General features: G+C 40.1%; 1 protein-coding gene across 3 annotated transcripts in view; it reads left to right on the top strand.

The window, feature by feature from the left end:
- PCCA (propionyl-CoA carboxylase subunit alpha) overlaps positions 1-25,235 on the top strand; it is a 219,784-nt gene that overhangs the window by 11,002 nt on the left and 183,547 nt on the right. For all 3 annotated transcript variants that reach the window (XM_033147813.1, XM_033147812.1, XM_033147814.1), the window contains exons 2-6: positions 211-294; positions 1,847-1,894; positions 1,996-2,064; positions 21,937-22,050; positions 23,776-23,829. In XM_033147813.1, the coding sequence (XP_033003704.1) occupies positions 211-294; positions 1,847-1,894; positions 1,996-2,064; positions 21,937-22,050; positions 23,776-23,829 (369 nt within the window). The remainder of the gene's footprint in view (positions 1-210; positions 295-1,846; positions 1,895-1,995; positions 2,065-21,936; positions 22,051-23,775; positions 23,830-25,235) is intronic.

Below are 25,235 nucleotides of genomic sequence, written 5' to 3'. Positions count from 1 at the left end.
AGCTATCCCACTCCTGCAGCCCCTGCAGCCCCCTGGAAAACTACCACTGATGGCTTGAGAAACCTCTGGAATGGCATGGGAAGCTGCAGTGGGAATTGCTGAAAACCCAAATGGATGCCAGGTTGTTGTTTTATTTCATTGTTGTATTATGCTGGTAATTTGCTTTAAATGTCTTAATCACCTGTACTTGTCATCTTTCTTATTTTATAGTGTATTGCACAACTTTCAAAATGGAGATGGTACCTTATTACTTCTCGTGGATTGCACTCAACAGCATATGATCCAAATGAAAAGGTAAGCCCTGAGTATCACCAGTAGCAAAGCTTGAGCATGCTTGATTCGGCAATATAGTTGTGGATGATACTATTTTGTGCTTTTTCTCCACTGTCATCTTGGGACCAAGCTGTCTTTTGTGTTTGCTACTGGCAAGCTGTCCTCTCCCCTCCCCCACCCCCCCAAAAACGATAGCTTGTAGTGGGATTATCTAGTATTTTACTGAGTCAGTATCTCCACCTACAGTGGTACCTCGAGTTAAGTACGCTTCAGGTTAAGTACGCTTCAGGTTAAGAACGGATCTCCAGAACGAATTAAGTACTTAACCCGAGGTACCACTGTATTTAAAGAGCCTAACATTCGAAAGATTTTTATGGCTGCAGACTGTGAACTGATGCCTTCCAGCGAACAGTATCAGCACGGTGGCTTATTTTGAACGTGTGCCTGAAACTCACCAGGTTCTCTCTAGCCATAATTTGTTTGGTGGCAATGAGTCAGGATAATAAATAATAGTTTGGAGTTGATTTGTGTTCTGTGCTTGCCTTCATTGTGGTTTGCCATTGCACAGGGGTGCCATCTCTGTGGGGCTTTGGGGGCTGAGCCCCCCACCAAAAAAAATTCAATGAGGGGGCTGGGCCCCCTCAATATTCCGCAGGGCACATGGCAGGAGGAGGCCTGACAGGGCCCGTCGTGTCCTCCAAAAGGTTGCCAGTTTTACACACAGCTTAATTCTAATATATCAATTTATTTTTAGTGGTATTGCATATACTGAATTACTTGAAGTGAACTTCTTGAGGAATCCATAACATATTTCTGCAGGAAAAGAAAAAGCTTAAAAGTGAACACAACTCAGAAGTGAGGTGCTTCTGTTGCTTGTGTTAAGTAGTGTAACTTCAGCCTTCTTTTACAGCTTGATTGTGTATACACAAAGAAAGAGGCAGCAAAGTGCACCAATATAACTTTCAACAAAGAAAAATGTAGCAAAACTTGCCGGACTTGTAGTGCCACTGTTACTGCTAGCTGGGAACCAGTGCATGCATAATGGGGCTGAAACCTTGATAGTATTTAAGAGCTCAAAAGAAGATAATAGGATCATGTGTACACTCTTCCTACCAGCGGTGAATTCCCTATGACAGTTTTACAGTGCAATCCTAGACATGTCTACTCAGAGGTAAACCCCCTTGAGTGCAGCAAGTCTTATTCCAGGTAAATGTGTATAGGATTGTAACTTTGGTTGTTGCTAAATGATGCATCTGCAACAACATTAACCATGGACATTGCTAATTGGGGTTTTAAGATAAATAAGATAAACGTTGGTGGCAATGTATTAACCAAGGTTAAGGTAGGAGAGGCTGCTGGGAGAGGACACATGAGCACATGACCTAAGAGATTAGTCCTGTTACATATGCTTAGGCAATTTGAATGTATGTGAAGGAGCAGCAAATCAAATAAAAGCCATTTTAATTTGATTAGCAACTCCATTGTTAAGTGCTTCATTTCCTCAAGTGAAGCTAAATGTACAGAATATACAAATAGTCATAGGACTTAGCTGTATCCTTTTCCCTTTCTTCAGACATTTGAGAAGCTTCTTATTGCCAACAGAGGAGAAATTGCCTGTAGAGTAAGTATAACTTCCAAAATTGCAATTCTTCTATTTTATGACTTTTGTTAACCGTTTAGTTTTAAAACAGCTTTGTCTCTCTTTCCTCCTCCCATGTCTAGGTAATTAAAACATGCAAGAAGATGGGTATTAAAACGGTTGCTATACACAGTGATGTTGATTCCAGTGCGGTAAGTACTTGACATGCAAATTATTTTGCTGGATTTCCATTGCTGGCTTGTCAAATGCAAACACCGAAGTAATAAGGTTTCCACCATTATATTAGGGTACAGTTTAATAACGTGTTACTAAATGACACCCAAAATGTAACTTGGTGGCACTTTTTAATAAAATCAAATAGCAGTCCCAGGCATTGGGGCCAGTAGTCAGGGGTAATGGGAACTGTAGTTCATCGGTGGGCAACCCCCAACCCTGGTCCCATCCACCTGTCATAATTGGCCCAGCAGATGCTTGGGGTAGGAGGGAAGAGGATAAGAATCCAGCCTACTGCCTGCGTCCAATTCCCCACCCTTCCTGTAGTCCAGTGACATCTGGAAGGCACCACATTGGCTTTTGCTATCATCAAGTGCCCCTGGTCACAGTGCATCCTAAGCACATGCACAATATGCTGTGTTCCTTTTATAAACTATTAACTTGACAACAGGGGTGGTGTATTGGCTGTAAGCTGGAAGTTGTCGTTAGAAGTCTTGTTTCCGTCATAAGTTTATTTAGCTGCCTGGGGGAAAGCTCTCTCAGCTCATTCTCCATCTGCAAAAATATTACGTTGATCTACCTTATAGCGTTGTTATAAGAATTGCTGAGATAATATATGTGAAAGATGGAGAGATGGATAAAAATGTTCAGTGTGAGAAGAAGTCGTTAAGGAATGTTAATGTCTTCATTAGCAATGGTTCAGATTCCTCTTTTTTGCTATGCTGCAACTGAAGGTTAATTTGACTATAAAAATAAAAGTATTTAAAGCTCCGTAAAGTATTTGTATAGTGCTCTTCATTAGAAAAGATTGCAAGTTGTCATGCTTGAATCATTTAATGTAGGCAATGCATTTTCTGCTTTTTTTGTAGAATGTGGAAGGGTAGACACTTTAGTCTGAAGTTTTGTGTTCCATTAAAACAGTGTCTTCAGGATGAAAGTTCATCCTCTGCCATGAGTATGCTGTTGGTGGTGTTACTATGTACAATAGACCTCTAGCATTTCTTTTATGTTTTACATACGTGTAGTTAAATTTTTTATGATACATAAAGAACAGGGTAACACTAATTGGATGGGAAGAAAAGAAGTTATAGCATAAAGCAGTGAATGAGGGATAATTTTATTTGGCATTTTTAACACAGCAGGGACTCTCCATATCCTTAAAATGTAATAAAGTATAAATGACTTGAAAATCCCACGGGAAAGTAATTACAGGAATTTTGGTTGAGTAAAAGATTATTAGTGTTTACTTCAGTGAAGGTTGATTTTAGCCACGTAGGTCATCTTAGTGAGGACTTCAGGTACTACAGAATTTTTAAAAATCCAAATATGTTTAGGATTGCAGATTATGTCATCTTGACGACAATTTCCCCCATCACACAGTAAGATTGTTTAGTCTTTTCTTATTGAAATCTGTGGGACTTACAGGTTTTTAATTTTGGCTGGAAAATAAACACGTGTATGAAGTATTGTGTATGGTGAGCAGCAGAATAGATAGAATAGGTCAGGGGTCAGCAAACGTTTTCAGCAGGGGGCTGGTCCACTGTCCCTCAAACCTTGTGGGGGGGCTGGACTATATTTTTTGGGGGGGGAAATGAATGAATTCCTATGCCCCACAAATAACCCAGAGATGCCTTTTAAATAAAAGGACACATTCTACTCATGTAAAGACACGCTGATTCCTGGACTGTCCACGGGTCGGATTTGGAAGGTGATTGGGCCGGATCCAGCCCCCAGGATTTAGTTTGCCTTCCCATGGAATAGGTCTTCTCCATATCTGGGAGTAGTTGTGTAGCTCAAAAGAAATCCAGTGCGGAATTGAAAATATGTGTTTTAAATACACGTGAAACCAGTTGTCCTCTAATGCAGATAGAGGCATAATCAGATGTGATTATTCCTTCCCCACTCACCTTTTATTTTTGGGGGGTGGGGTGGGAGAGCAATTGTGTACATAATTTGATGTGAGTGTTTGCTTAGGAAAAAATTAGGAGTGATCACCCAGAACTAATGATGTATAGAAGCTTGTGTTTATTAAGTGGAAATGGCAGTTGTGTCGTTCAGATGTCATCCCAGTGAGTTTGATTTGAAGTAGGGTAGTACCTTCTATATTGTTCCTACGTCTTCATAGGTTCTTTGTTGTTTAAAATAAAAACAGTCCCCTGTGGACCCCCAATAGGTCCTGGGATAATAGGAGCACGCCATCCATCTTCCTCACCCATGCATTCCTTGGGTGTTATGGTTGATTTGGAGAAACCCTATTTGACTCCTGTTCAGTCCATTCAGTTCATTGCCTTTGTTTATTCCCAAGCCCAGGATCCAGGAGAGCAGCTCTCAGCTCTTTGCTCTTCTCTGGTCCTTTTTATTGCCACACTGCATTGAGCTAAGCCAAGTTTTGACTAAGTGTGGTTCAGCTCTTTCCTCTCTTAAACACATGGCCAAGGTTTGTTAAGATGCAAACGGCTGCCATTTTAGTCTTCTGTATTCCTGTGGAGAATTTCCCCTTCTTCATTTGTTCCATGATCAAATGATTTTTTTGAGGATTGGCAAATATGATACTTCATCACTTGCCATATAGTCCCCAATGAGATGTTTATTGTATTTGCTTCCCTGATAGAGATATTTCTTTTTTTTAGTCTCTGATTTCTGTTGGCTGTTTTGCAGAGCCATTCTTCTAGTGGTCTTCATTTCAGCCCATTGTGTCAGTGAATTAATAGTTCACATGGACCAGCCTGATTTACAGTTCTTGAAGGATCAGGTTGTTCTGTTACCATGTTCTCATTGGAAATATAAAGTTGTGTCATTAATTTCAGGCTTCTCAAAGCAGGTGGTCTTGGCCATGTATTTTTCCTTTACTTCCTGAACTGGCATATAACTTTTTGGACCTTTTATTGAGCATTGGCCATCAATGTGAACAGAATTCAATCTTTTTGAAAATAACTTCTTTTTCATTGCTTATGATTGCCTTATGAAGGGAAATTCAATATTACTCTTATTGGCTTATGAAGATGATTTCTCAGCATTGAGATGTGAGGTGCTGTCTCTGTAGATGCAGTCTTCTCATATTCTACCACCTCTATGACCACTTCTGCTGTATTTGTCAGATGAGCTACTTAGTTGATGCCTTCCATGTTTGTTGAGCACATCTTGGACATATAAATAAGATGTGAAGTCAGCACCAACAGAGCAGTCTTAATAAGCTTTCTCATCTATTTCCTCCATATGTGTGTCCCCAGACTTTAAATCTCTGCTTTGCCATAAAGCTCACTAGGACAGTGGGTCACTCACCATATCTCGGCCTAATTCTACCACAGAGGATTGTTGTGAAGATAAAATGGGACAAGCTCCATGTACACCATTATCCTCCTTGGAGGAAAAATGTACAAATAAAATCAACTTGGGTTTTCTTCATTGTAGCAGTGTTTTGGATTATTCATGCTTATCAACTTGTCCTTCATAGCAGCTGCTGGTGGAAACTCTTTTAGTTCCTTCCAAGTCCTTATTTGTTGGCTTCTGGTGCAGTTTTAAAAAGGGAAGCTTAAATAGCTAATGTTTTGACAACGAGCTCTGGCAAGAGCTAGAACGTTGAAATGGAAGCAGAATGTACTGTCTGGACTAGACTGAGGCAATGAGGCATGCAATCTTATTTACAAATTTCTCTGAAACGGTGGCCTTTTTACATATCCATGTGTCCAGTTTTTATTTATGTCAAATATAAATATATATATAAATATAAAGCAGCCATAGTAATTCCTTTTGTAGCACAAATATATATTCCTTGATAAGCTCTTATTCTAGCCGTAACTCTATATCATTAATTTGCCCTAAATAGTGTGACTAGACTAGAAGTTTATAGCTCTTAAAATGATCACTAGATAATACAACACTTTAGACTTATTCAGGTGCTGTTTCTTTTTGCTCACTGGTGTCCCCGGGGAAAGTTAAGGAACTAGATTGCATTGACTTCTGCATAAGACAATATTATCGGACAGGGTATTTTGCTACCTAAGTTATTCTGATTTTAATCTCTGCCATCTGAAACACCTTGGATAAAGGTAAAGGTAAAGGGACCCCTGACCATCAGGTCCAGTCGTGGACGACTCTGGGGTTGCGGCGCTCATCTCGCTCTATAGGCCAAGGAAGCCGTCTGCATACAGCTTCCGGGTCATGTGGCAAGCATGACAAAGCCGCTTCTGGCGAACCAGAGCAGCGCACGGAAATGCCGTTTACCTTCCCGCTGGAGCGGTCCCAATTTATCTACTTGCACTTTGACGTGCTTTCAAACTGCTAGGTGGGCAGGAGCTTGGACCGAGCAACGGGAGCTCACCCCGTGGCAGGGATTCGAACCGCCGACCTTCTGATCAGCAAGCCCTGGACTCTGTGGTTTAACCCACAGCGCCATCTGGGTCCCTTAAAAAAACACCTTGGATATAACTATTTCTAGGTTTTGTTAGATACTTGATTTACAGTTTGCCATGTAGTGCAACTTTGAACCCACACAGCTAACATGGAGAAGCCTTTAGTGGTGGTGTCCCAGTTGTGGAATGCTCTTCCCAGAGAGGTCCACATAGTGCCTACTTTGTTGTTCCTGCGGCTTTGTTGTTCCAGGCAAAGGAAGATATATTTTATCAGTATTTTAGACGAAATTGTTGCCAAGTTGTTTGATTTTTATATGGCTTTAAAGACATTGCTGCTTTTATTTATGATTAACTTTCCTTACGTTTTAAAAAATTCTGTTACCTTGGGATTTTTTGCTGAAGTGGTAGAAAAATATCTTAAAGATTTAGTATTTGTCTATGTCAGGAGCTAGAAATGAAATTCCACCTACTTCTCTTTTTAAAAAGGACTCACTGTATTGAGGTGGGCTCACAAAATGAGTGTGTATATTCTGCCTGTTATTAGTGCTGTGACCCCTGTTGTGTAATGTCAATGTTGAAAATGATTACCATACTTTTCATTTTTGATGGGTAATGAGTTTCACTTTTGTAGAAGGATATCAGAGCAAACAGTTCAGGAAGCAGTGAAGGTTGCCCTAACTTCTTACCTATTATATCAGGATATTTTGAAGAGAGTGTACTAGGCATCTGGTGGAAGGTAAATAAAATGAATTGATTTAAATCTTAACTATGGAAGGTGGAAAAGTGTTTCCTTTGCCACAAAAGAAGCAGTTTTTTCTTAATTCCCACCAATTTTTTGGGGTGTGTGCATTTGTGAGAAAAAGGTACATATGACACATCCCAAGCCCAATGACCTGATGTTGATCATCAGATTGGTCAATTGTTGAGGGTTGGCCCACTGTGAAAATGGCTCTCAGGCAAAAAATATTAGACTGGGTTCAGTGAGAATATTTTATGCAACGGCTTGGTTACGGGTCATTTTAATGATGAATTAAAAGATGTGTGTGTTGCATTAAGGCATAACACATTCTTGGCTCAAAGAAGCTAAGGGATACACTCTGTATGGGTTCTACTTTTTAAATTGTAACTTGGGGAATAAATAAGGAGTGTAATTATGCAACAACTTGGCCTCTGGCTGTTCTCCTCCTTTTAAAAATAGATACCTAACGATCTAGGTCAAGGTCAGTGGCTTTCCAACTGTTCTCCAGGGAACCTTGTCAGGGGTTCCTCAATGGAAAGATGAATAATAATGGATAGGCATTCATGAAAGACAGCTTGCCCACCTCTATTAATCATCTCCTATAATGTAGAGGTGCTGGAAAGTATCCAGTATGTTGTAAGTCACATTCTTAGTCCATGTGGGCAAGCCAAAGGCTCTGGTGAAGCCCAATGGGCCTCACTAGTGTCCCAGACAAATTGTCCATAACCTTTGTGGGGTTCCTTGGTAGATGAGTTACCGGTAAGTGGAAATGGTTCTTCAAAGGCAGAAAGTATGGAAACTGTTCAGTTTGTGTCCTGAGCTTTTATTTTCTGGATGTTCAGGAAGGAGATCTCTGGCTATGACTAAGTCTTGATGCTTGCCTTTCAAAATTGTATATATATTTTTAAATGTAAGCTTTGTTGTAATTCAAAGTGATGCTTTTGTACTTTTCTTTTCTTTTTAAAAGAAGAATATTATGTGCAAATTTTCCCAAGGAATAATCAGTAGCTTTAACCATGCACTTTCACCTTCCGTGTCTGCATAGTACTTAGCAGCAGAAGTATTTGACAGTTATGTTAAAACAAAAAGCCAATGGGAATTTATCAACCATCTACTGAGTTGCATCTTATCATGGTGGCCTGCTGTTTGAAATATGACTCCTGGTGTGTATTGTCTTCCTAGCCCTAGGATACAGTAATGAGATTGAGTGGTATCATGTGTGAGCCCTCATGGATGATTGACAAAAGAGGTGATGTGACTCATCATTTATCAAGATATTATCATGGCTACCCTTTATAATTTATCCCTGCTGTCTGGGGAGGTGGTGAGGACAGCTCTGACTTTGTGATGTCAAAGTAATTAGTGTTTGTTTTTGGTTTCCAGCTGAACAAACTGGAAGCTAATGATCAGGTAAATTAAGATGGGAATGCATCAGTGTAGACAAAGGTGAGAGGACCTCTGGGAAGAGCTTATCAAAATTTCATCTCTTTAAAAAAGCATTGTTTTCTAATTGTTCTCTTCTACTCATTTGCCATTAATAGATAGACTCTAAGGTTAGCTTTGCTATGCATGTTTACTCAGTAAATAGTGAGACCTTGCATCATTAGCTACTTTCTTCCATGACACTTGTATTTAGCTAAACTGTTAGAACTATCAAATTACAAACACATTCTAAGACACAAATTGTATACTGGTTGCATATGTGGCATATTTATAATTTTAGGTAAATGTGTGTGTTACAAGCAGTGGCGTACCAAGCGGGAGCGATGGGGGCGGAGTGCCCCGGGTGCCAGCCTGGGGGGAGGGTGACACTCGGCACCACTCCCACTCCCAAGCCGCCGCCTGCCACATGCGTCTGTGCTGCTGCTCGTGCGCTGCAGCCTTAAAAGTTGCAACTGCTGCGCCCGCACAGAAGGGGTGCCGGCCGCTCGCGCATGTGCACTCCACCTGGATGCTGCGCGTGCATCGTGACGTCATGATGCATGCGTCGTTACTTCAGGGCGCGCGCTAGGGAGCGGCGCACTTGCCGCTCCAGACGGCAAAGCGGCTCCCTACGCCACTGGTTACAAGTTGGGTCTCCATATTTGGTTCATGCTGGTTTTAGGAGAAGGGGATAGAATACCTTCCCCTGAAGCATTATGGTGGAAAAATTGTGTTCACCAGGCAATCCTGTTTATATAGCTAACTTTAATTGGGTTATCTAACATTGTTCTTACTTCAAGGTGTGCTTTAACGCCACACTATCGTATAACGGTAGTTCCATGCAAGTGGGAATGGCAAATAAAACCTTGTGGTGTACCCTTGCCTCCTAACACGAGTGCTCTTGTTTAAGCTTCCTTAAGATCCTCCATTTTTTTCCTCACTCGCAGTCCTCACTGTTGTTGTTTTTTGTCTGTAATTGGGTTTTGCCCTCTTAGGTTTAAATAACTTTTCTTTTCTGTACTTCTGGAGACCTCACAGTTCTTGTGAATAATGCTGATACCTACTTCTTGTTCCTTAGAGGATTCATTTTTGCCCTGGTCCCATTGACGCTTATGATCTGAGTTCGCTAATAGACAGAATGATTTTAGATAACTATTGTTCATCTTGCCTAAACAGCAAGGGATGTGCAAGGAGCCCCCCCCCTATTTTTCAGTATAAAATGAATAAATCCTACTTTATGTATTGCTCTGTTTAGTGGTTATAGAAGTTTCAGTGTGATAAGTTCTTGGATGTAGAGAATTGAGCATTGGTTAGTGAATGATTACCTAGACTGGATGGATAGGAGGTTGCCTCCATCTGATGGAGTGGGTACACATCTTGGGGGTACTTCTGGGTCCATTGCTGACTCTTGATGCTCATGTAGTTTCAGTGGTTTGGAGTGCCTTCCATCAGCTTCAACCGTGCCCCTATCTGGTTAAGAATAGCCTGAGTTCTGTTGTCCAGGCTCTGGTGACCACTTGGTTAGATTACTGCAACGCATTATATATGAGACCATCTCTGAAGATGTTTGGAAACTTCATCTGGTGCAGAATTCAGTGGCCAGGTTGCTTACTGGGGCAAGATAGTTTGAGCATATAGTGCTAGTCCTGGCTTGACTGCACTGGCTGCCAGTTAGCTTCCAGGCCCAATTCAAAGTGCTGGTTTTGACCTATATAAAGCCTTAAACGGCTCAGTACCGCAATACCTCAAGGACCACCCCTCCCCATATGAGCCAACCTGGACCTTGCTCTCATCATCTGAGATGAGATGTGCCCACCCTGCAGGAGGTCCGGAGGGTGGCAACACGAGAACGGGCATTTTCTGTGGTGGCTCCCTTTTGTGGAATGCTCTCCCTAGGGAGGCTTGCCTTGTGCTTTCACTACATATATGTTTAGGTGCCTGGAAAAAACATTTCCTTTATAACCAGGCCTTTTGGCCTTTTAACTATCTGTAGCTTTTTAGAAGTGGGTGGGATGTTTTAATGTTCTCCCCTTGGTTTTAATGTATCTCTGTAGGGTTTATTTCTTTGGTTTTAAGTTATTTGGGTTGCCCTGGGCAAGGTAAAGTGATGGACAAATTTAATAAATTAATAAAATAAATTGGTAATTATAATGTAACTAATTAAAACAGTGCTTAGTGGTTGAACTTTGTCATGCTGTTAAAAAATCTTGTTACTTAATGTTTTCTATAAAGAAAGTTAAAAAGTCTGTATGGTCAATGTAGTAAACAGAACACATTAAGTGGTTGCTGAATCAGCATTGCCCTAAAATGGTTTACAGTGTAATTCTTTATATGTCTGCTTGGAAATAAGGACCAGAGAGTTCAGTGGGACTTACTTCCAAGTAAGTTTGAATAGGATTGCAGCCCTACTCCCGTAGAAGGTTTTGATAATGATGAGGAAAAGAACAAAAATAAGAGGTGTTCTCTGGCTAGGAGTATAGCTACTGTTTTTGCTTGGCTATTGAATTCTTCAGTTGGGTTTCTTTTAAAATATGTACTTAAGCATATATATATTCACCAAGGAAGCACAATAATCAGATTATTTGACTTGGAGGAATTTTTTTGCATGAGATGAATCACTGGAAAAGTGAGTACATGTGTTATGGGTCCAATCGTTTTATATCTGCACTGGTTTAGTGTGCTTAAACCTACTAATAGCAATTAAACTTGGTGTTTTTAGTTGATGAGGCTTTATCAACAGCAAATTTATAAATAAACATGCCGATTTGAACAGAAATTGAAAATTGTTTTTAAGGAGAGAACTTTATTTCTTCCAATGTCATGTTATCATTATTTAGTATCAATCCTTATACTGACTCTGATTTTAAATAAACCACCTTATTGTGGTTTTTTTTTTACTGTTACTTTCCATGGTCTCCCCCCCCCCTTTTGGGGGTGGAGGGGGTGGAGGGGTTTGCTGAAAATAAGTAGAGTAGAATCCTTGGCAGAAATTTGTCTGGACTAATACGGCTAATCAGCGACATTATGTTTAATTGGGAGCCTGAGGTATAGTAGCTGGAGACTGAAGGGAGTTATTTAGCATTAGCAGTAGCTCGTCTGGGAGTTGTGTACTAATCAAGGAGCTTGTGTGCTAGCTGTGGGGATGATGGGAATTATGACGATTATGACATGTTAGTACATGTCTGTGGGAGAAGTGGACAGGCAACGAGTTAATCAAGAAGTATATTAAATAGCTCCCATGCTGGTTTTTTACTACCCTCTGTACTGCCTATCAAGGTTTAAGATTGTAAGGGGAAAATACCTTCCCTATTTCTGAGTGTATCTTTGCAGGTAAAGTACTAAGCCAAAAGGAGTGTTTTTTTTTTTTTTTAGAACATACATTCTCTGAAAGTACACTGTCCAAGGAAAAATGTGACAATTTGAGACTTGCTTTAAAATCAAGTCTGCCAACTAAACGTAACAAATGGCTACCTTTCAAATACATGAATTAGTTATTTAAAATAGAAAGTAGTAGTTTGGGTTCTGTTCTTGCGTTTCTGCAAAGCTGTTTAATATTAAACCCTTGGCATCTGAAGTCGAGCCAAAGCATTAATTTCATGCACCTTGCAGGAAAAAAATATATTCTTCCCCTCTGTGGTGGAAGGTGGTTTATTTTGTGGACCAGGTAAACCCATTCTGCACCCAGCATGGCAGAATCATACATTTCATATCTGTCACGAAACTTTCTGTTAGAAATGTGCATATTTCTAGGAAGCAGAAGTAATAGTTTACTTTTTAAAAAGGAATTGAAGCATTCCATAAATCCACAAGCAGATCGGATTACCGGTATATCTGTAGGTAAACTTATCTTGGAGTTACTGTACAGATGAGCCACACATTTTTATTATTATTGTAAACGCTGCCAAATTTATTAAAAACTTCCTACCAAACTGCGACCTTCATGTATTAACTTAATTAAAGCAGTATCATGGATGCTACTCAAAAGTGTTAACCTGTAGGAGGTTGTTATTGAAATCCATTATCTATGGAGTCAGTATTAGTGGTCAGCAGCATCAGAAAGTAAAACTGCAAGTAAGGCCCTCCCATGGGTGCTGTGAGCCCAGCAGGTTAAACTGTCAAAGCTTCTTAAAGGGACTGATAGCTAAACCCCCTGGAGTTGTAGGTAAACCAATCATTTGCCATCAGCAGGGAATATCACTTTATTTAGCAGGCAGGGAAAAAAATTAATTGCTAACAGGAAAGAGGATTTAGCTAGAACCATCATGTGTGCAGTACTAAAAATACGTTCATATCTATAACACACACACACCTTTCTGTGTTCATACCTTTGTAAGTCTTCCCCTCAGATTTTATGCTTTTTTGAGTGCTTGTTTTCTGGGAAATGAAGTTTCTACAAGGAAGACATGTGCAGTCCCATAAGCATGCTTATGCTTGCATGGGTAACAGCATGTGAATGGGGCAGCCTGACTTGGATGGCAACAATTTCTGCGAGTGCAGTGGCTGAAAAAGTGTGTCTTTGATTGCATCAAATGCTTCTTGGATGTACAGTATTCATGTTTTTTTTTTGGGGGGGGTTTACATTTTTACCCACATGAGCACTGTCCAAGAACTATGGGACTACCCTCCCTTGAAGGAAACTACTTGTATGAACATGTCCTGAACAAAGAGAGAATGAACTAGAGTAAATTGTTTGCTTTGTACATGGTATGCCTCTGCACGCTTGGTAAGGGGGCATAACAATGCACCTTTCATATAAATGAACTGTGCAGTGTGGTGTAGTGGTTAAGAGCGGTAGACTCGTAATCTGGTGAACCGGGTTCGTGTCTCCGCTCCTCCACATGTAGCTGCTGGGTGACCTTGGGCTAGTCACACTTCTTTGAAGTTTCTCAGCCCCACTCACCTCACAGAGTGTTTGTTGTGGGGGAGGAAGGGAAAGGAGAATGTTAGCTGCTTTGAGACTCCTTAGGGTAATGATAAAGCGGGATATCAAATCCAAACTCTTCAGTGAAAATGCCAGTTTTATTAACCAGCACACAGGTTCATCAGTCCAAATAAATAATGTGAAAGATGACCCTGCGGCTCTCACGTCTAAATATATGGGAACCTGGCAACTGCAGAAAAGATAATGAAAGGTGACTCATAATATAAAGGTTTCTAAAGGTTTAGAAGATCCAGAACATTTTTATACTGTATGTTGGGACTTTATCATTTATACCAATACAATTAGTTCCAGGATACTTTGGCAGAGCCAGTTCAGGAAATAAAGATATCTTAATGCTTCTACTAACAGGTATTTCCTGACATCTTCTGATTTTGTTAACAAATTAAGATACAATGCATACATTTGTTTTTTTAGTTTGTGATTATATTTAATAAAAAAGGACAAACTTAAAAAGTTGACTAAAAATATTATATATGTGTATTTACTGTATTTTTCCATCTATAAGATGCCCCCTAATTTTAGACATTATTTTTTAGGGACAAAACCTAGTCTTATACACGGAAAAATATGGTACTTGTTTCTATTGGCTACAGTTCTTTTGTTTTAGGTTTAAAAGGGACACACATCTGACACTTAAATTGAAGAGAACATGACTAATAAAGATAGAAAGACTTGGCAGGGAAAGATGCAGAAGTACTGAACCTATGCCTGGATTCAGTAATAGACTGGATGAGGGCAATAAACTGAAGCTTAATCCTGGTAACATGGAGCTCCTGTATGTAGATGGTTTTCTGGTTCAGGGAAATGGTGTTTAGCCAGTTCTTGGTAATGTCCTACTTCCTTTGAAGGAACAGGTTTGCAACTTTTGGGATACTTCTTGATCCAGTCGTTTTTTGTCTGTCTCCTGCTGAGGTTCATAATGTCAAACATGAGCATAAGTAGCACCCTATAGGATCAGGCCAAAGGCCTATCTAGTTCAGCATCCTGTACTCACAGTGGCGTATGGGAAGCCTACATGTCCTGTACACATTACCGTATTTTTCACTCCATAAGATGCACTTTTTTCCTCCTAAAAATTAAGGGGAAATATCTGTGCGTCTTATGGAGCGAATGGTGGTCCCTGGAACCGAATTGCCCAGGGGCCAAAAGCAGATAGTGCTTTTTATTTTACAAAGAGAAAAAGGGGTGTTGAAAGGACCCCGCTCAGCAGCTGATCAGCAAGAGATTGGGAGAGAGATAAGAGTCCTGGCTTCCTTTCAGCCCCGCCCTCCATTGTTGAATGTGCTGCAGAGGGAGGTTGTTTGTTTCCCCAGCAACATGTGACTGGCTGATTAGATTATCTGTCTGGAAACTGTAGAAATGGCTCTCTTTCCTTCAGAAGATGCAGAAATGTGAGTTCATCCCCATAAAAAATTGGGCTTTTCCTCTTTGCTTCTTGTTTCCTCCCCTAAAAACGAGGTGCGCCCTATGGTCTTGTGCGCCCTATGGAGCGAAAAGTACGGTAACACTCTTAACACTCTTGAGAATCCCACCAACTGGAATTCTGTGGCACACTGTTTCTGATAGTAGAGGGTAGAACATAGCTGTTAGGATTGGGCAACAGTCTACATGCCATTTCAGCTATTGGGACGCAGGTGGCGTTGTGGTCTAAACCACTGAGCCTAGGGCTTGCCGATCGGAAGGTCGGCGGTTTCCCCGTGACGGGGTGAGCTCCTGTTGCTTGGTCTCAGCTCCTGCCAACCTAGCAGTTTGAAAGCACATCAAAGTGCAAGTAGATAAATAGGTACCACTGTGGCGGGAAGGTAAACGGCATTTCCGTGTGATGCTCTGGTGTCGCCAGAAGCGGCTTAGTCATGCTGGCCACATGACCCAAAAAACCCTCTGCGGACAAACGCCGGCTCCCTCAGCCAGTAAAGTGAGATGAGTGCCGCAACCCCAGAGTCGGACGCGACTGGACTTAACTGTCAGGGGTCCTTTACCTTTAGCTTTAAACCCAATACTGCCACCCTCTCAGCTGACATATTTGTTTAGGTCAAAGCGGCCCAGCTTTTCATGCCAGGTGGGCCACAAGAGTACTCGGACATGGAAGCCAAGGGCCATAAACTGTCTTGTCACACGTTAATGTGGGGAGGGGGAAAAGCAAGGCCAAAATTTGAGCACTGCCCGCCTCCCCAGACTTTGTGCTGCCTTCCCAAAGTTGGGAAGGTAAGGTAATGTGTTTTGGGAAGGAGACACAAGGCTCTGGCAGGTGTCCTAGAGTCCTCCCACCTCTTTCCCAAAGCCCAGGGTCTCTCTTATTAGGCTTTAGGAGGGCTGGGGTGTTTGTCAGATGCTGTCAGGGCCATGCCTTGGACCACCCTGGTCTAGTTATTTTGATTTCACATTTCTACAGTGCTGTGCACTTTACGCCTAAATATATTTAGATTTAGATTTGTCTGCCTCTGCAAGGCTTGGCAATCCATGGTTAGCAGCTGAAACAGTGGATTCAAAGATAATTTGCATTCAATTGATTTTTAATTCAGGACTTTGTTATGCCTTTGTATGTGAAAGAGTGAGAAGCAACATTACAAAGGATTTACTCATTACCCTCATTTGATGGGACAAGCTAATTGTGGTTTGTCTTGCTGAGACGTATTATGCTGTTTGGGTCAATTGAGTGAATCCACTTTACACTGCAACATCATTCCTTGCTCTGTAATATTGATTTGAGCTGGGGGGGGGGAACCCAGAGGATTACTATCTTGATGAGGTTTCCTTGTGTAAATGCTTAAAATCCCAGCTAATGTTCAAAACAGGCTGACTGTATAATTCATAAAGCATTGGTGCACTTGATTTTTGGAAGGTGAAGGGTTTTTAGTGGAGGGATCAGTGCCTTAAGACCTCAAGATATAAAAGGTTGACCTACTCTGCATATCTGGGACAGTGGGTGATCTTAGGCACTCTTGAGGGATTTGAGAGCTGTGTTGTGTGTTTACTTTTAATTAGGCATTTGCATTTAAGTTAGTGGTAACTGCAGAATGGAAAGCGTCTTCAGCTGTTTACAGAATATAGAAAACAGTGCAGGTGGGTGGCTCTGCGAGGGTGAAGAATGCAGCTGATCAGATTTTATTTATTCTGCAGCAAGAAGGTAAGTAGAAGTATGCATGTGAATGCAGGGGTAATAAAAGGGCATACCCAGTTCTGTAAACATGTTGATGCTGACCTGAATTGACAGTCTTGAGTGGCAGTGGTTGTCCTGGTTTCCTTATGCTATGACCAACATATGATTTGCATGGTTTTGTGGCCTTTCTGGGCACTATGATACTCATGGACTTGTTTATGAGAGATACTTGAACAAGAGTGTATTTTCTGTAGTAGCCCCTTTGCTAATGGAATCTTCCACGTGAAGATGATACAGTATGTCTGTTTTCCCACACATTAGGGCAACCTTAATGGTCTGGCTTTCTGGGTTTATTTGCTGTTGCTCATTGCTGTGTTGGATGAGGGTGGATATTTTTGTAATTAAGAGACAGATGGATGCCAACAACCACCAAGTGACTATTAATGTACACTCTTTAGTATTTTGATATTGTCTCAGTGGATCTGTGGTACTGAACTGTATTTTAGTGTTCCATCTTTTCTACAAGCTACTTTGGGATTTCCTTTGCTTTAGGAAGCAATGCATAAATCTAATTAACTAAAGTTCACTGGCTACCTTACAGCACCAAAATGCTGTCTGCTTAGTAGACTAGAGGGAAGAGCATTTGAAAGGAGCTACATGTGAACTGTAGCACACACCACTAGATTGGCCTTGGCATCTGTTTTGATTTGGCAAGTGTGCCAAAAGGGAAAAAGTGCCCTATTCTTTTCACTTTCCTTTTCCAAGTGTAGGTTTTTAAAATTAAACTCATTACTTGGTTCCATTCCAGTTTGGTTTCTGATCTGACTATGGGACTGAGCCTGCCTTGGTCACTTTGTGCTAGGGGAGGTAGTGTAGAGTACATCTTTGTAGATTCTCATTGAAATAATCAGCCATGGTGTACTTCTGGCCAATTTGTTGGGGATGGATGGTTGAGTGACTGCTTACAGTGGCTCTGATCAGTGGAGAGCAGCTCCTAGAAGGTTGTGCTGGAGTTTCCTCCAGTGACCTTTGACTGATGGGATTCTGAAGAGTCTGCTCTGTCCCCTATATGCTCTTTAACAGCTACATAAAATTGCTGAGTGAGGTTATCTGGATATTTTGGCATATGATACCAAACTCTGTCTCTCGTTCCCTTCATCTAAACCTAGAAAGGCCAGCAGGTACCGGTAGCTGTTTTGGAATCAGTGTTGGTGAGTGAAGTAAAACATAATAATCTTGGAAGTGAAGATCACCCTTGAGTGGAGAGGTGGTACTCCTTTTGAAGCAACAGGTTCACAGTTTGGGAGACTTAGAATCATAGAATTATAGAGTTGGAAAGGGACTCTGAGGATCATTTTGTCCAGTCCAGCTGCAGGAACATGCAGCTGTCCCATACAGGGATTGAACCTGCAACCTTGGCATTATCAGCACCACTCTCTAACCCAGTGTTTTTCAACCTTTTTTGGGCAAAGGCACACTTGTTTCATGAAAAAAATCACGAGGCACACCACCATTAGAAAATGTTAAAAAAATTAACTCTGTGCCTATATTGACTATATATAAAGTAATTTTCCAATTTTTCCCACGGCACACCAGGCAACATCTTGCGGCACACTAGTGTGCCGTGGAACAGTGGTTGAAAAACACTGCTCTAACCAACTGAGCTATCCAGGCTGATTCTTGATATACAGTACATGTGACCAGGAGTGCTTTCAACCAACTTCATTTAGTACACTAATTGTATTTTTCTTGGGAGTAGTAGAACCAGTCATTTCTAGATTGGCTTACTTTAATGAGCTCAATGTGGAAGACGTTCTGGAAACTTCAGTTGATTCAGAATGCTGTGGCCCCAGCTGTTGTCTGACTTTACTAAGACAGGCCATATTGTGCCAGTTTCGTACCAGCTCTGCTGGCTGCCAATTTGTTCCTGGGTTCAATTCAAGGTGCTGGTTTTGGACTTTCAGTCCCTAAACAATTTAAAGCTGGAATATTCCAGGAATTGCTTCTTCCCACTTGAACTTGCTTGCATGTCACTCAGCTTCTTGCTCTACCTCCACCTATACAAATTCAGTTGGTGGGAGATGAGACACAGCTTCTCTTTAAATTACGGCGCTTGGATTATAGAATGACTTACAGTCTAGTGCATCTAGCCCCTACATTGCCCTCTTTTAAGTGTGCCCTGGGAGTCTGTTTTATTCAGCAGGCTTTTTAAAAAGTAAAATCCATTTGAGTGGTTTGTGCTTTTGTTGTTTGTGTTTTACTGCTGCTTTTATTGTTCTTATTATTGGCATCTGATTTTGTTCATATTTTAGTGTTAAGTTGTTGTAATTTTCCTTCATTGTATAGAATGATGGAATGTTAACATAAATAAAATAATAAACGAAACTCTATTCTGGTATAAATGCTATTCTGCTGTTTGTCTGATGTGTGGAAGGAACAAACTGACCAAAGATGTTCATACAAATGGAGTAGATGGGAAGAATGCTACAGTATTCTGAAAACTGTTGATGAGAAAGAGTTTAGTGGGGAGTCCAAGACTATGTTCACACTCCTGCTTACGGTGCACTCACTGTGTTTTCAAAGCTACATTTTTTTTATCTCTGTTTTCACAATGTTATCCAAGATGCATAAGTATCCTGTACTTTGTTAATAAAATCCTGCTGTTTGATGCATTCTTTCTCAAACAGAAGCTTCATGCCAATTGGTTCCTTTCTAGCCAAGGTGTACAGGGCAAAAACATTGCCACTCATCAGCGCCCCCTGGTGTGTATACAAACAGAACTGAATCTGATGCTAATGAAGCCGTGCTGATGTGAACAGTTGGGTTAGTGGAGGTGGGGAAGAGGTGTGAAACACACCAGGGAAAAAAACTTGACTGCACTTTTAAGTTGATAAGTGAACATCTCTTAAGTATTCAGGAAAACAGCTGCAAAACATTCATGGAAGCAAACAGTTGATAGTGCTCGCAGGAATCCACCACTGCTTAGTTTGCTTTTGCATTTGTAAATTGGCTTTTTCGATGACAACATATTCAGTAGAACTAGTTTATAGAACTAGCTCATAAGTTATCTTTGTATAATTGAGGAAGTGAAAATAGTATACCTTTCTGGGCTGCCCATGTTTTGCTTAAAACCATGTATGTATTACCCAAATTCCCCAAATACTACTTCTACAATTAGCTAACTAGTATGTGTGTGTGTGTGTGTGAGAGAGAGAGAGAGAGAGAGAGAGAGAGAGAGAGAGGGAGAGAATTAAAAAATGGTTTAGAAACTATGAATGCAACCTCAGGAGCTTCTTAGTTAAAATGACATTCCTGCACCTTTTGAATTCCAGATGAGAGGAAAATTATAGAAACTTCATTTGAATTTAGGTATGCTTCTGGGTGTAAAATAATCATTTACAGTAAGCCTGCAACTTACATGGGGGTTACGTTCCAGGGATTGTGCCTAAAGCCCAAATTGTGTAAAGTCAGAACAGTGGGTTCAGTGGTGAGTGGGATTGCCAAAGTCCTTTTCCTCCAGACACCCACCTGCATTCTGCCCTCTTTTACAATTTATTTACTTATTTATTTTAACAAGCATGTAAAGCTGAATGCGTTTAACTTAAATGTGTGTAAGCTGCAGGCTTACTGTAGATACCCTCAAAACACATACCTGCTTAGCTGTCACTCATTTTCAGGGGAGTCAGGAAATATCACCTTGTGGCACATTTCATGTTCCATGTGTCTCCAATTAAAACTGCAACATTGTAATTAATCTTGGTATGCATGTTGAGGAAGACGTTCTGCACTTGAGGTTTGAAAATCAGATTGACTTGTACATCCATTTTTTCCTAAACTCTGGAAGCACAATAGATTCTATTGTGGCATCTGAAATGAGGCCTCTTGAACACTGTTCTTTAGTGTATTTGGATTTAAAGAGAGTAGTTTGGTATACATGATAATTTTCCAACTAAGCCATGGGGTCAAATCATTGAAATCAGTGGGCAAGGGAAATGAATCTATTCTGGCTAAAATTGATGTACTTTAATGTGTTAGGGTTTTAGAATTATTTCATATGCACAGTATTTTGAGTATGCTTAATATATATCTAAAATCAGAATGGATAGGTGTATTGCATTCTACCATCTAAATTCTCTGGCTATATTTCTTCCTAATTTTAAAGGTTTGAGCATATTACTTCAGAAGTATTTAAGTCTTCTGCCCCCCCAATACCTTCTTGATCTTTGAGAATTGATCCTATTTCTACCTGAGACTCACAATTATTTTTAGTCTCATCAAAAGAACATGCTGTTAAATGTCATCTTAACTTCTTCATTAGTAGTTTGTTTCTAGTCTGTCTCAGAGAACCGCTATAGGGGGGAAACAGCTATGATGCAGATGCCTGATTATATATAACTGTATAAATATTATTAAATACTTTGCATTTAATAAAATAAATAGAATACCAGCCCCCTAATTATTAAAAACGAAGCGTGCTTCTTGAGAATTTTTTTTCCCTTTTAAAAGATTAGCTAAGTATCCTTAAACTATGCCACAGTTTAACTCTTTATGATACTTCCTCTAGAACATGTACTCTCCAAAAATAATTCTAAATTGTAGGCAAACTTTCTTTGGCCATTAGTTGTAGCCCCCACCTTTCACAGAAAATCTGTTTCACAATTGTTCCTGTGAATAAGATAAGAATGAATTAAGGAATCTAAGCCTGCTTAAATAATTCTCAAGATTTTCTGGTTCACGTGTAGTGATATTGAACTCTTTAGTCATAGGCTTTAATTTGTTCATGGTGCTGACCTGATGCTGTGCAGGGACACTCACTGCATCCCTTCATTCAATTCAGTCTAATTATCACCAACTTCCTGGGGAGCCTGCTTAGATGGAACTGGCCGTGAATGTTTGTTGTTAAGTAGTAAGATATTAAGCTACCCTGGTTACATTTAACAAAGTAGTTTTAGGCTTTGAATTTACATATAGATTATCAGCGTAGCCACATTCAGGTTTGCATTTCTTTGTATTATTTGTCAAAAGCCAAACCACACTTGGCATAAAATGCAATTTAACGTCACAAGCCCTTGAATGTACCAATGAGCCCTTGTGTTCATTATACTGTATATATCCTCCTTCCCCTCCCTTCTGTCTTTTGTTTTGTGTGTGTGTGTGTGTGTGTGTTTATACTGTACTGTGTGCGATATATTTGCACATACCTGTCTGCACGATGTGAATCATCTTTTTCATTGGTGGTAGTAAATGTATTTGTTGGTGCATATATGTTAAAATGTGGACATTTTGTCTTTCCAGGTCCATGTGAAAATGGCGGATGAAGCAGTCTGTGTTGGCCCAGCTCCCACTAGTAAAAGCTACCTCAACATGGATGCTATCATGGAAGCCATTAAAAAAACCCGGGCCCAAGCTGTGAGTCTGAATGAGTCTCTCCTCTGCAGCTGTTTCATATATAGAAAGCAGAGAAGCTAGAGTTTGTATTTAAAGATAAAAAAAAGAAGCGAGGGGGAGAATGATTGAATATGCTATTCCAGTTTAGTTCATGTCACATGAGTTAAATGTGGCCGAAATCGCTACTGGAAATCAAAGGCTTTTGTAGCATCTGGCAGTGCCGGTTGCTGATCCTGCAGGTGGCTGCTGGATTCAGCTTTCACACCAGGGAGCAGCTTCAGTTCATTTCCAAATTTGCTGGGGGTGGGGGTGGGAATCCCAATTAGTTTAGAGCACTAACCCTTTCTGTGCCATAGCCTCTCTTTCTGGATGTCTTTTTTTAATAAGACAGACAGCAGTAATTTTGCTTAGTTTTATTTTATTATTTGGCCTGTGTGAGATTTTTTATCCACGTGGTGAATATGATAAATGGTGCACTGAGTAATTATTTTTCAGTGTTTCATGTTGCTGACAAAACATGATCGACTAGGTGCGCAGCCTGTTTTCTTCTCTTCCCTCTGTCGCTCTATCCTTCAATAAGGTCAAAGAGTCAAAGTTTAACAAGAATGGTCGGTATTTAAAAAAATGATGACAATAATACTTTTTCCTTGTTGCATCAGTGAATGCAAATGTGGTCTTCAGAACTGCTGAATGCAAAAGCATCTTTAAATAAAATTCGCTGGATGGGAGTCGGACAACACCAGCAATTACCCTGGAGTGTCTCAATTAGCATTATCATTTCTTTTGAAATGAATGTTTCAGTATGGTGCATTTGGAAAGGGGGAGGGAGGAGAAAAATGGCAAACAACATTAATTAGCTAACGGACACTGCAGATGTTTACATTGTTAGTTAAGAAGATTTAATAGAGATAGAAATAGTTCAGGCTTTCATCTTTAGCATGCCACCTAGATTTCCTTAGCTACGAATTTACGTAAGATTTCAAATTATGAAACTGAAGGTTTTCCCACTTTAATGTGTTCTGTAATTACTCTATGTACCATGTGGTTGCATTATTTTGATACTGAGGCATTTTTAAAAAATTGTTTTTACAACTCATTTGTGGTCTTCTGATTATTATTATTATTATTATTTTAAATGCTATATTCTGTTTGAAGTGGGATTTTTAGCAGAACTGCTAACATTGAACACTGGCACTGTGGTTAACTTGAGGGTCAGAAAAATGTTTTTGAGAAGAGATTGGAGGGTCAGAGAACAAGAAAAATGTGAAAGGGTATAGAGAGAGGGGCTTTATCTGTTTAGCTGTCAGGCCTGGGTTTCTCACCCAGGTTGATGCCTGTTAGATACTTTGGAAGGTGGTGCATAGATACCATGTTTTTAGCACTTGTATGTGAAATGTTAGCATGCCAGAAAATTGTGGCCTGGGAGCATGTAACATTGCAGCCACCAGTGGTCTAGTTTATATGTGATTGCGAACATAGGGAATCCTGAACCTATAAAACATGAGTTTGTCATATGATGAAGAATGGACGGAAAGCTTATTCTTGCTGAAAAACGTCCTTATTTCCTCACTAGCAAAACTGGTTCCAACAAAATGACTGCCGTAAGGGGTGTTTTCAGCCATAACTACTCATCTAGTATAAAGTACAAGTAAACTTTAAATTGTAATTACTGATGAGATGCTGTCAGCATCAAGCTTTCAGTTGTCTAAAGCAATGAAACCTACTCTTGGCTTTTATTTTTAAAAGGTCCATCCAGGATATGGATTCCTATCTGAAAACAAAGAATTTTCTGGCCGTCTGGTAAGTTTTTAAATGATGCTCCTCTCTGAGCATGATGTGGTGTATTGCTGTATATTGCTGCAGCCTTTGAAATTATTAATCAGTGCGGTTAATGTATTAAAGTTTTAATCACAGATTAAAATTAAAGCCATGAATGAAAACTCCCTTTCCCCATCTTGAAGACCTTGCTCCTTTGTAGGCTACCGTCTCTGCCTTCCGTTTTCCTTATTTGATAGAAAGAAGCTTAGATTTGGATAACTTGACATTTGAGATGAAACATTTGTAGCATACTCTCTAACAATGAAAACCAATGGAAACATGCATCAGTTAATCCTTTTAACCTTTTCATTCAGTACTCATGGGCTGGTCTTGTTTGTTTATTTGAAGCCACTTTGTCCCTTGTGGGTACTGCATATTTCTGTAAGGCAACTGTTCTGAAATGTAAGCTATGAAATGTGGACATCAGTGAATGACATTTATTTATTCACTTTGTTTCCTATTTGAAAAAGTGAAAAGGGTGATTCCCTTAAAGAGCCCCATGGTAATACCATTTATGGGCTTTTGGCTTCTGTTGTGTCTTAAATTTTATCACTTGTCTGTGTATTGTGATTTTCAGTTATTCCTATCTACCTTGAAGAATTTTGTTCAGAAGCAACCCACAAATATTAAATGAATCTTGTACTTTGTACACATTGAAATCTGATTGCTAGATTACTTAAGAGCCATAAATTACTTAATTTTTCAGCAGGCAATCCTTTTAGGAAGCGGTTTAAAAAATAAGATAGTTGCCATCCTAATCAACCATTCCTGAGGAAATACCACTGAAATAAATGGAACTTATCTCTGAGTAAACTTGCATAGGATAGAGCTGTTCAGGTCATCGCTGTTGTAGCATGTATTGTATTAAATCACACTGTAATATCTGCAGATTAGCAAAGATGTGTAATGACTGCAAGTAGATCAAATATACAAAATCCCGCTGGTCTCACTAATTATGGTGGGATCCAATAGGCCTTTTTTGTAGCACCTTGTCACCTATCCCCTCTTCCCTCACCTGCACTTGAAGGAAGGTCTTGGGGAACCCCCCCCCCCATGGGATTTGATGATCTACTAAGGACTACAGTTGACAAGTTGAGTCCTGTCGGGAAAAAGTGGGATATAAATATATAATAAGAAGAGTAAGTGAAAATTACTACCCCTCACTCCATATGCAGAAGAGTTTTCTGCTTACATGGAGGAACTACCGTATTTGAATTCCAGTTTGTAACTGATGTGTGGGGATGTTATAGTGTGGAATGGGCTGGCAGATCCTTGTATACAAATGAAAAGACACATGGCCCATTTTGGAAGCATTGATTCTAAATCAGGTTTCCAGTTTCGCAATTCATGCTTTTCTTGTACAAGTGTGCCTACTAGTCAGTTGTTCT

This window comes from Lacerta agilis, chromosome 4 (assembly GCF_009819535.1).
Source record: "Lacerta agilis isolate rLacAgi1 chromosome 4, rLacAgi1.pri, whole genome shotgun sequence".
In the NCBI taxonomy this organism is placed as follows: domain Eukaryota; kingdom Metazoa; phylum Chordata; class Lepidosauria; order Squamata; family Lacertidae; genus Lacerta; species Lacerta agilis.
This window is presented reverse-complemented; position numbering and strand designations above follow the sequence as displayed.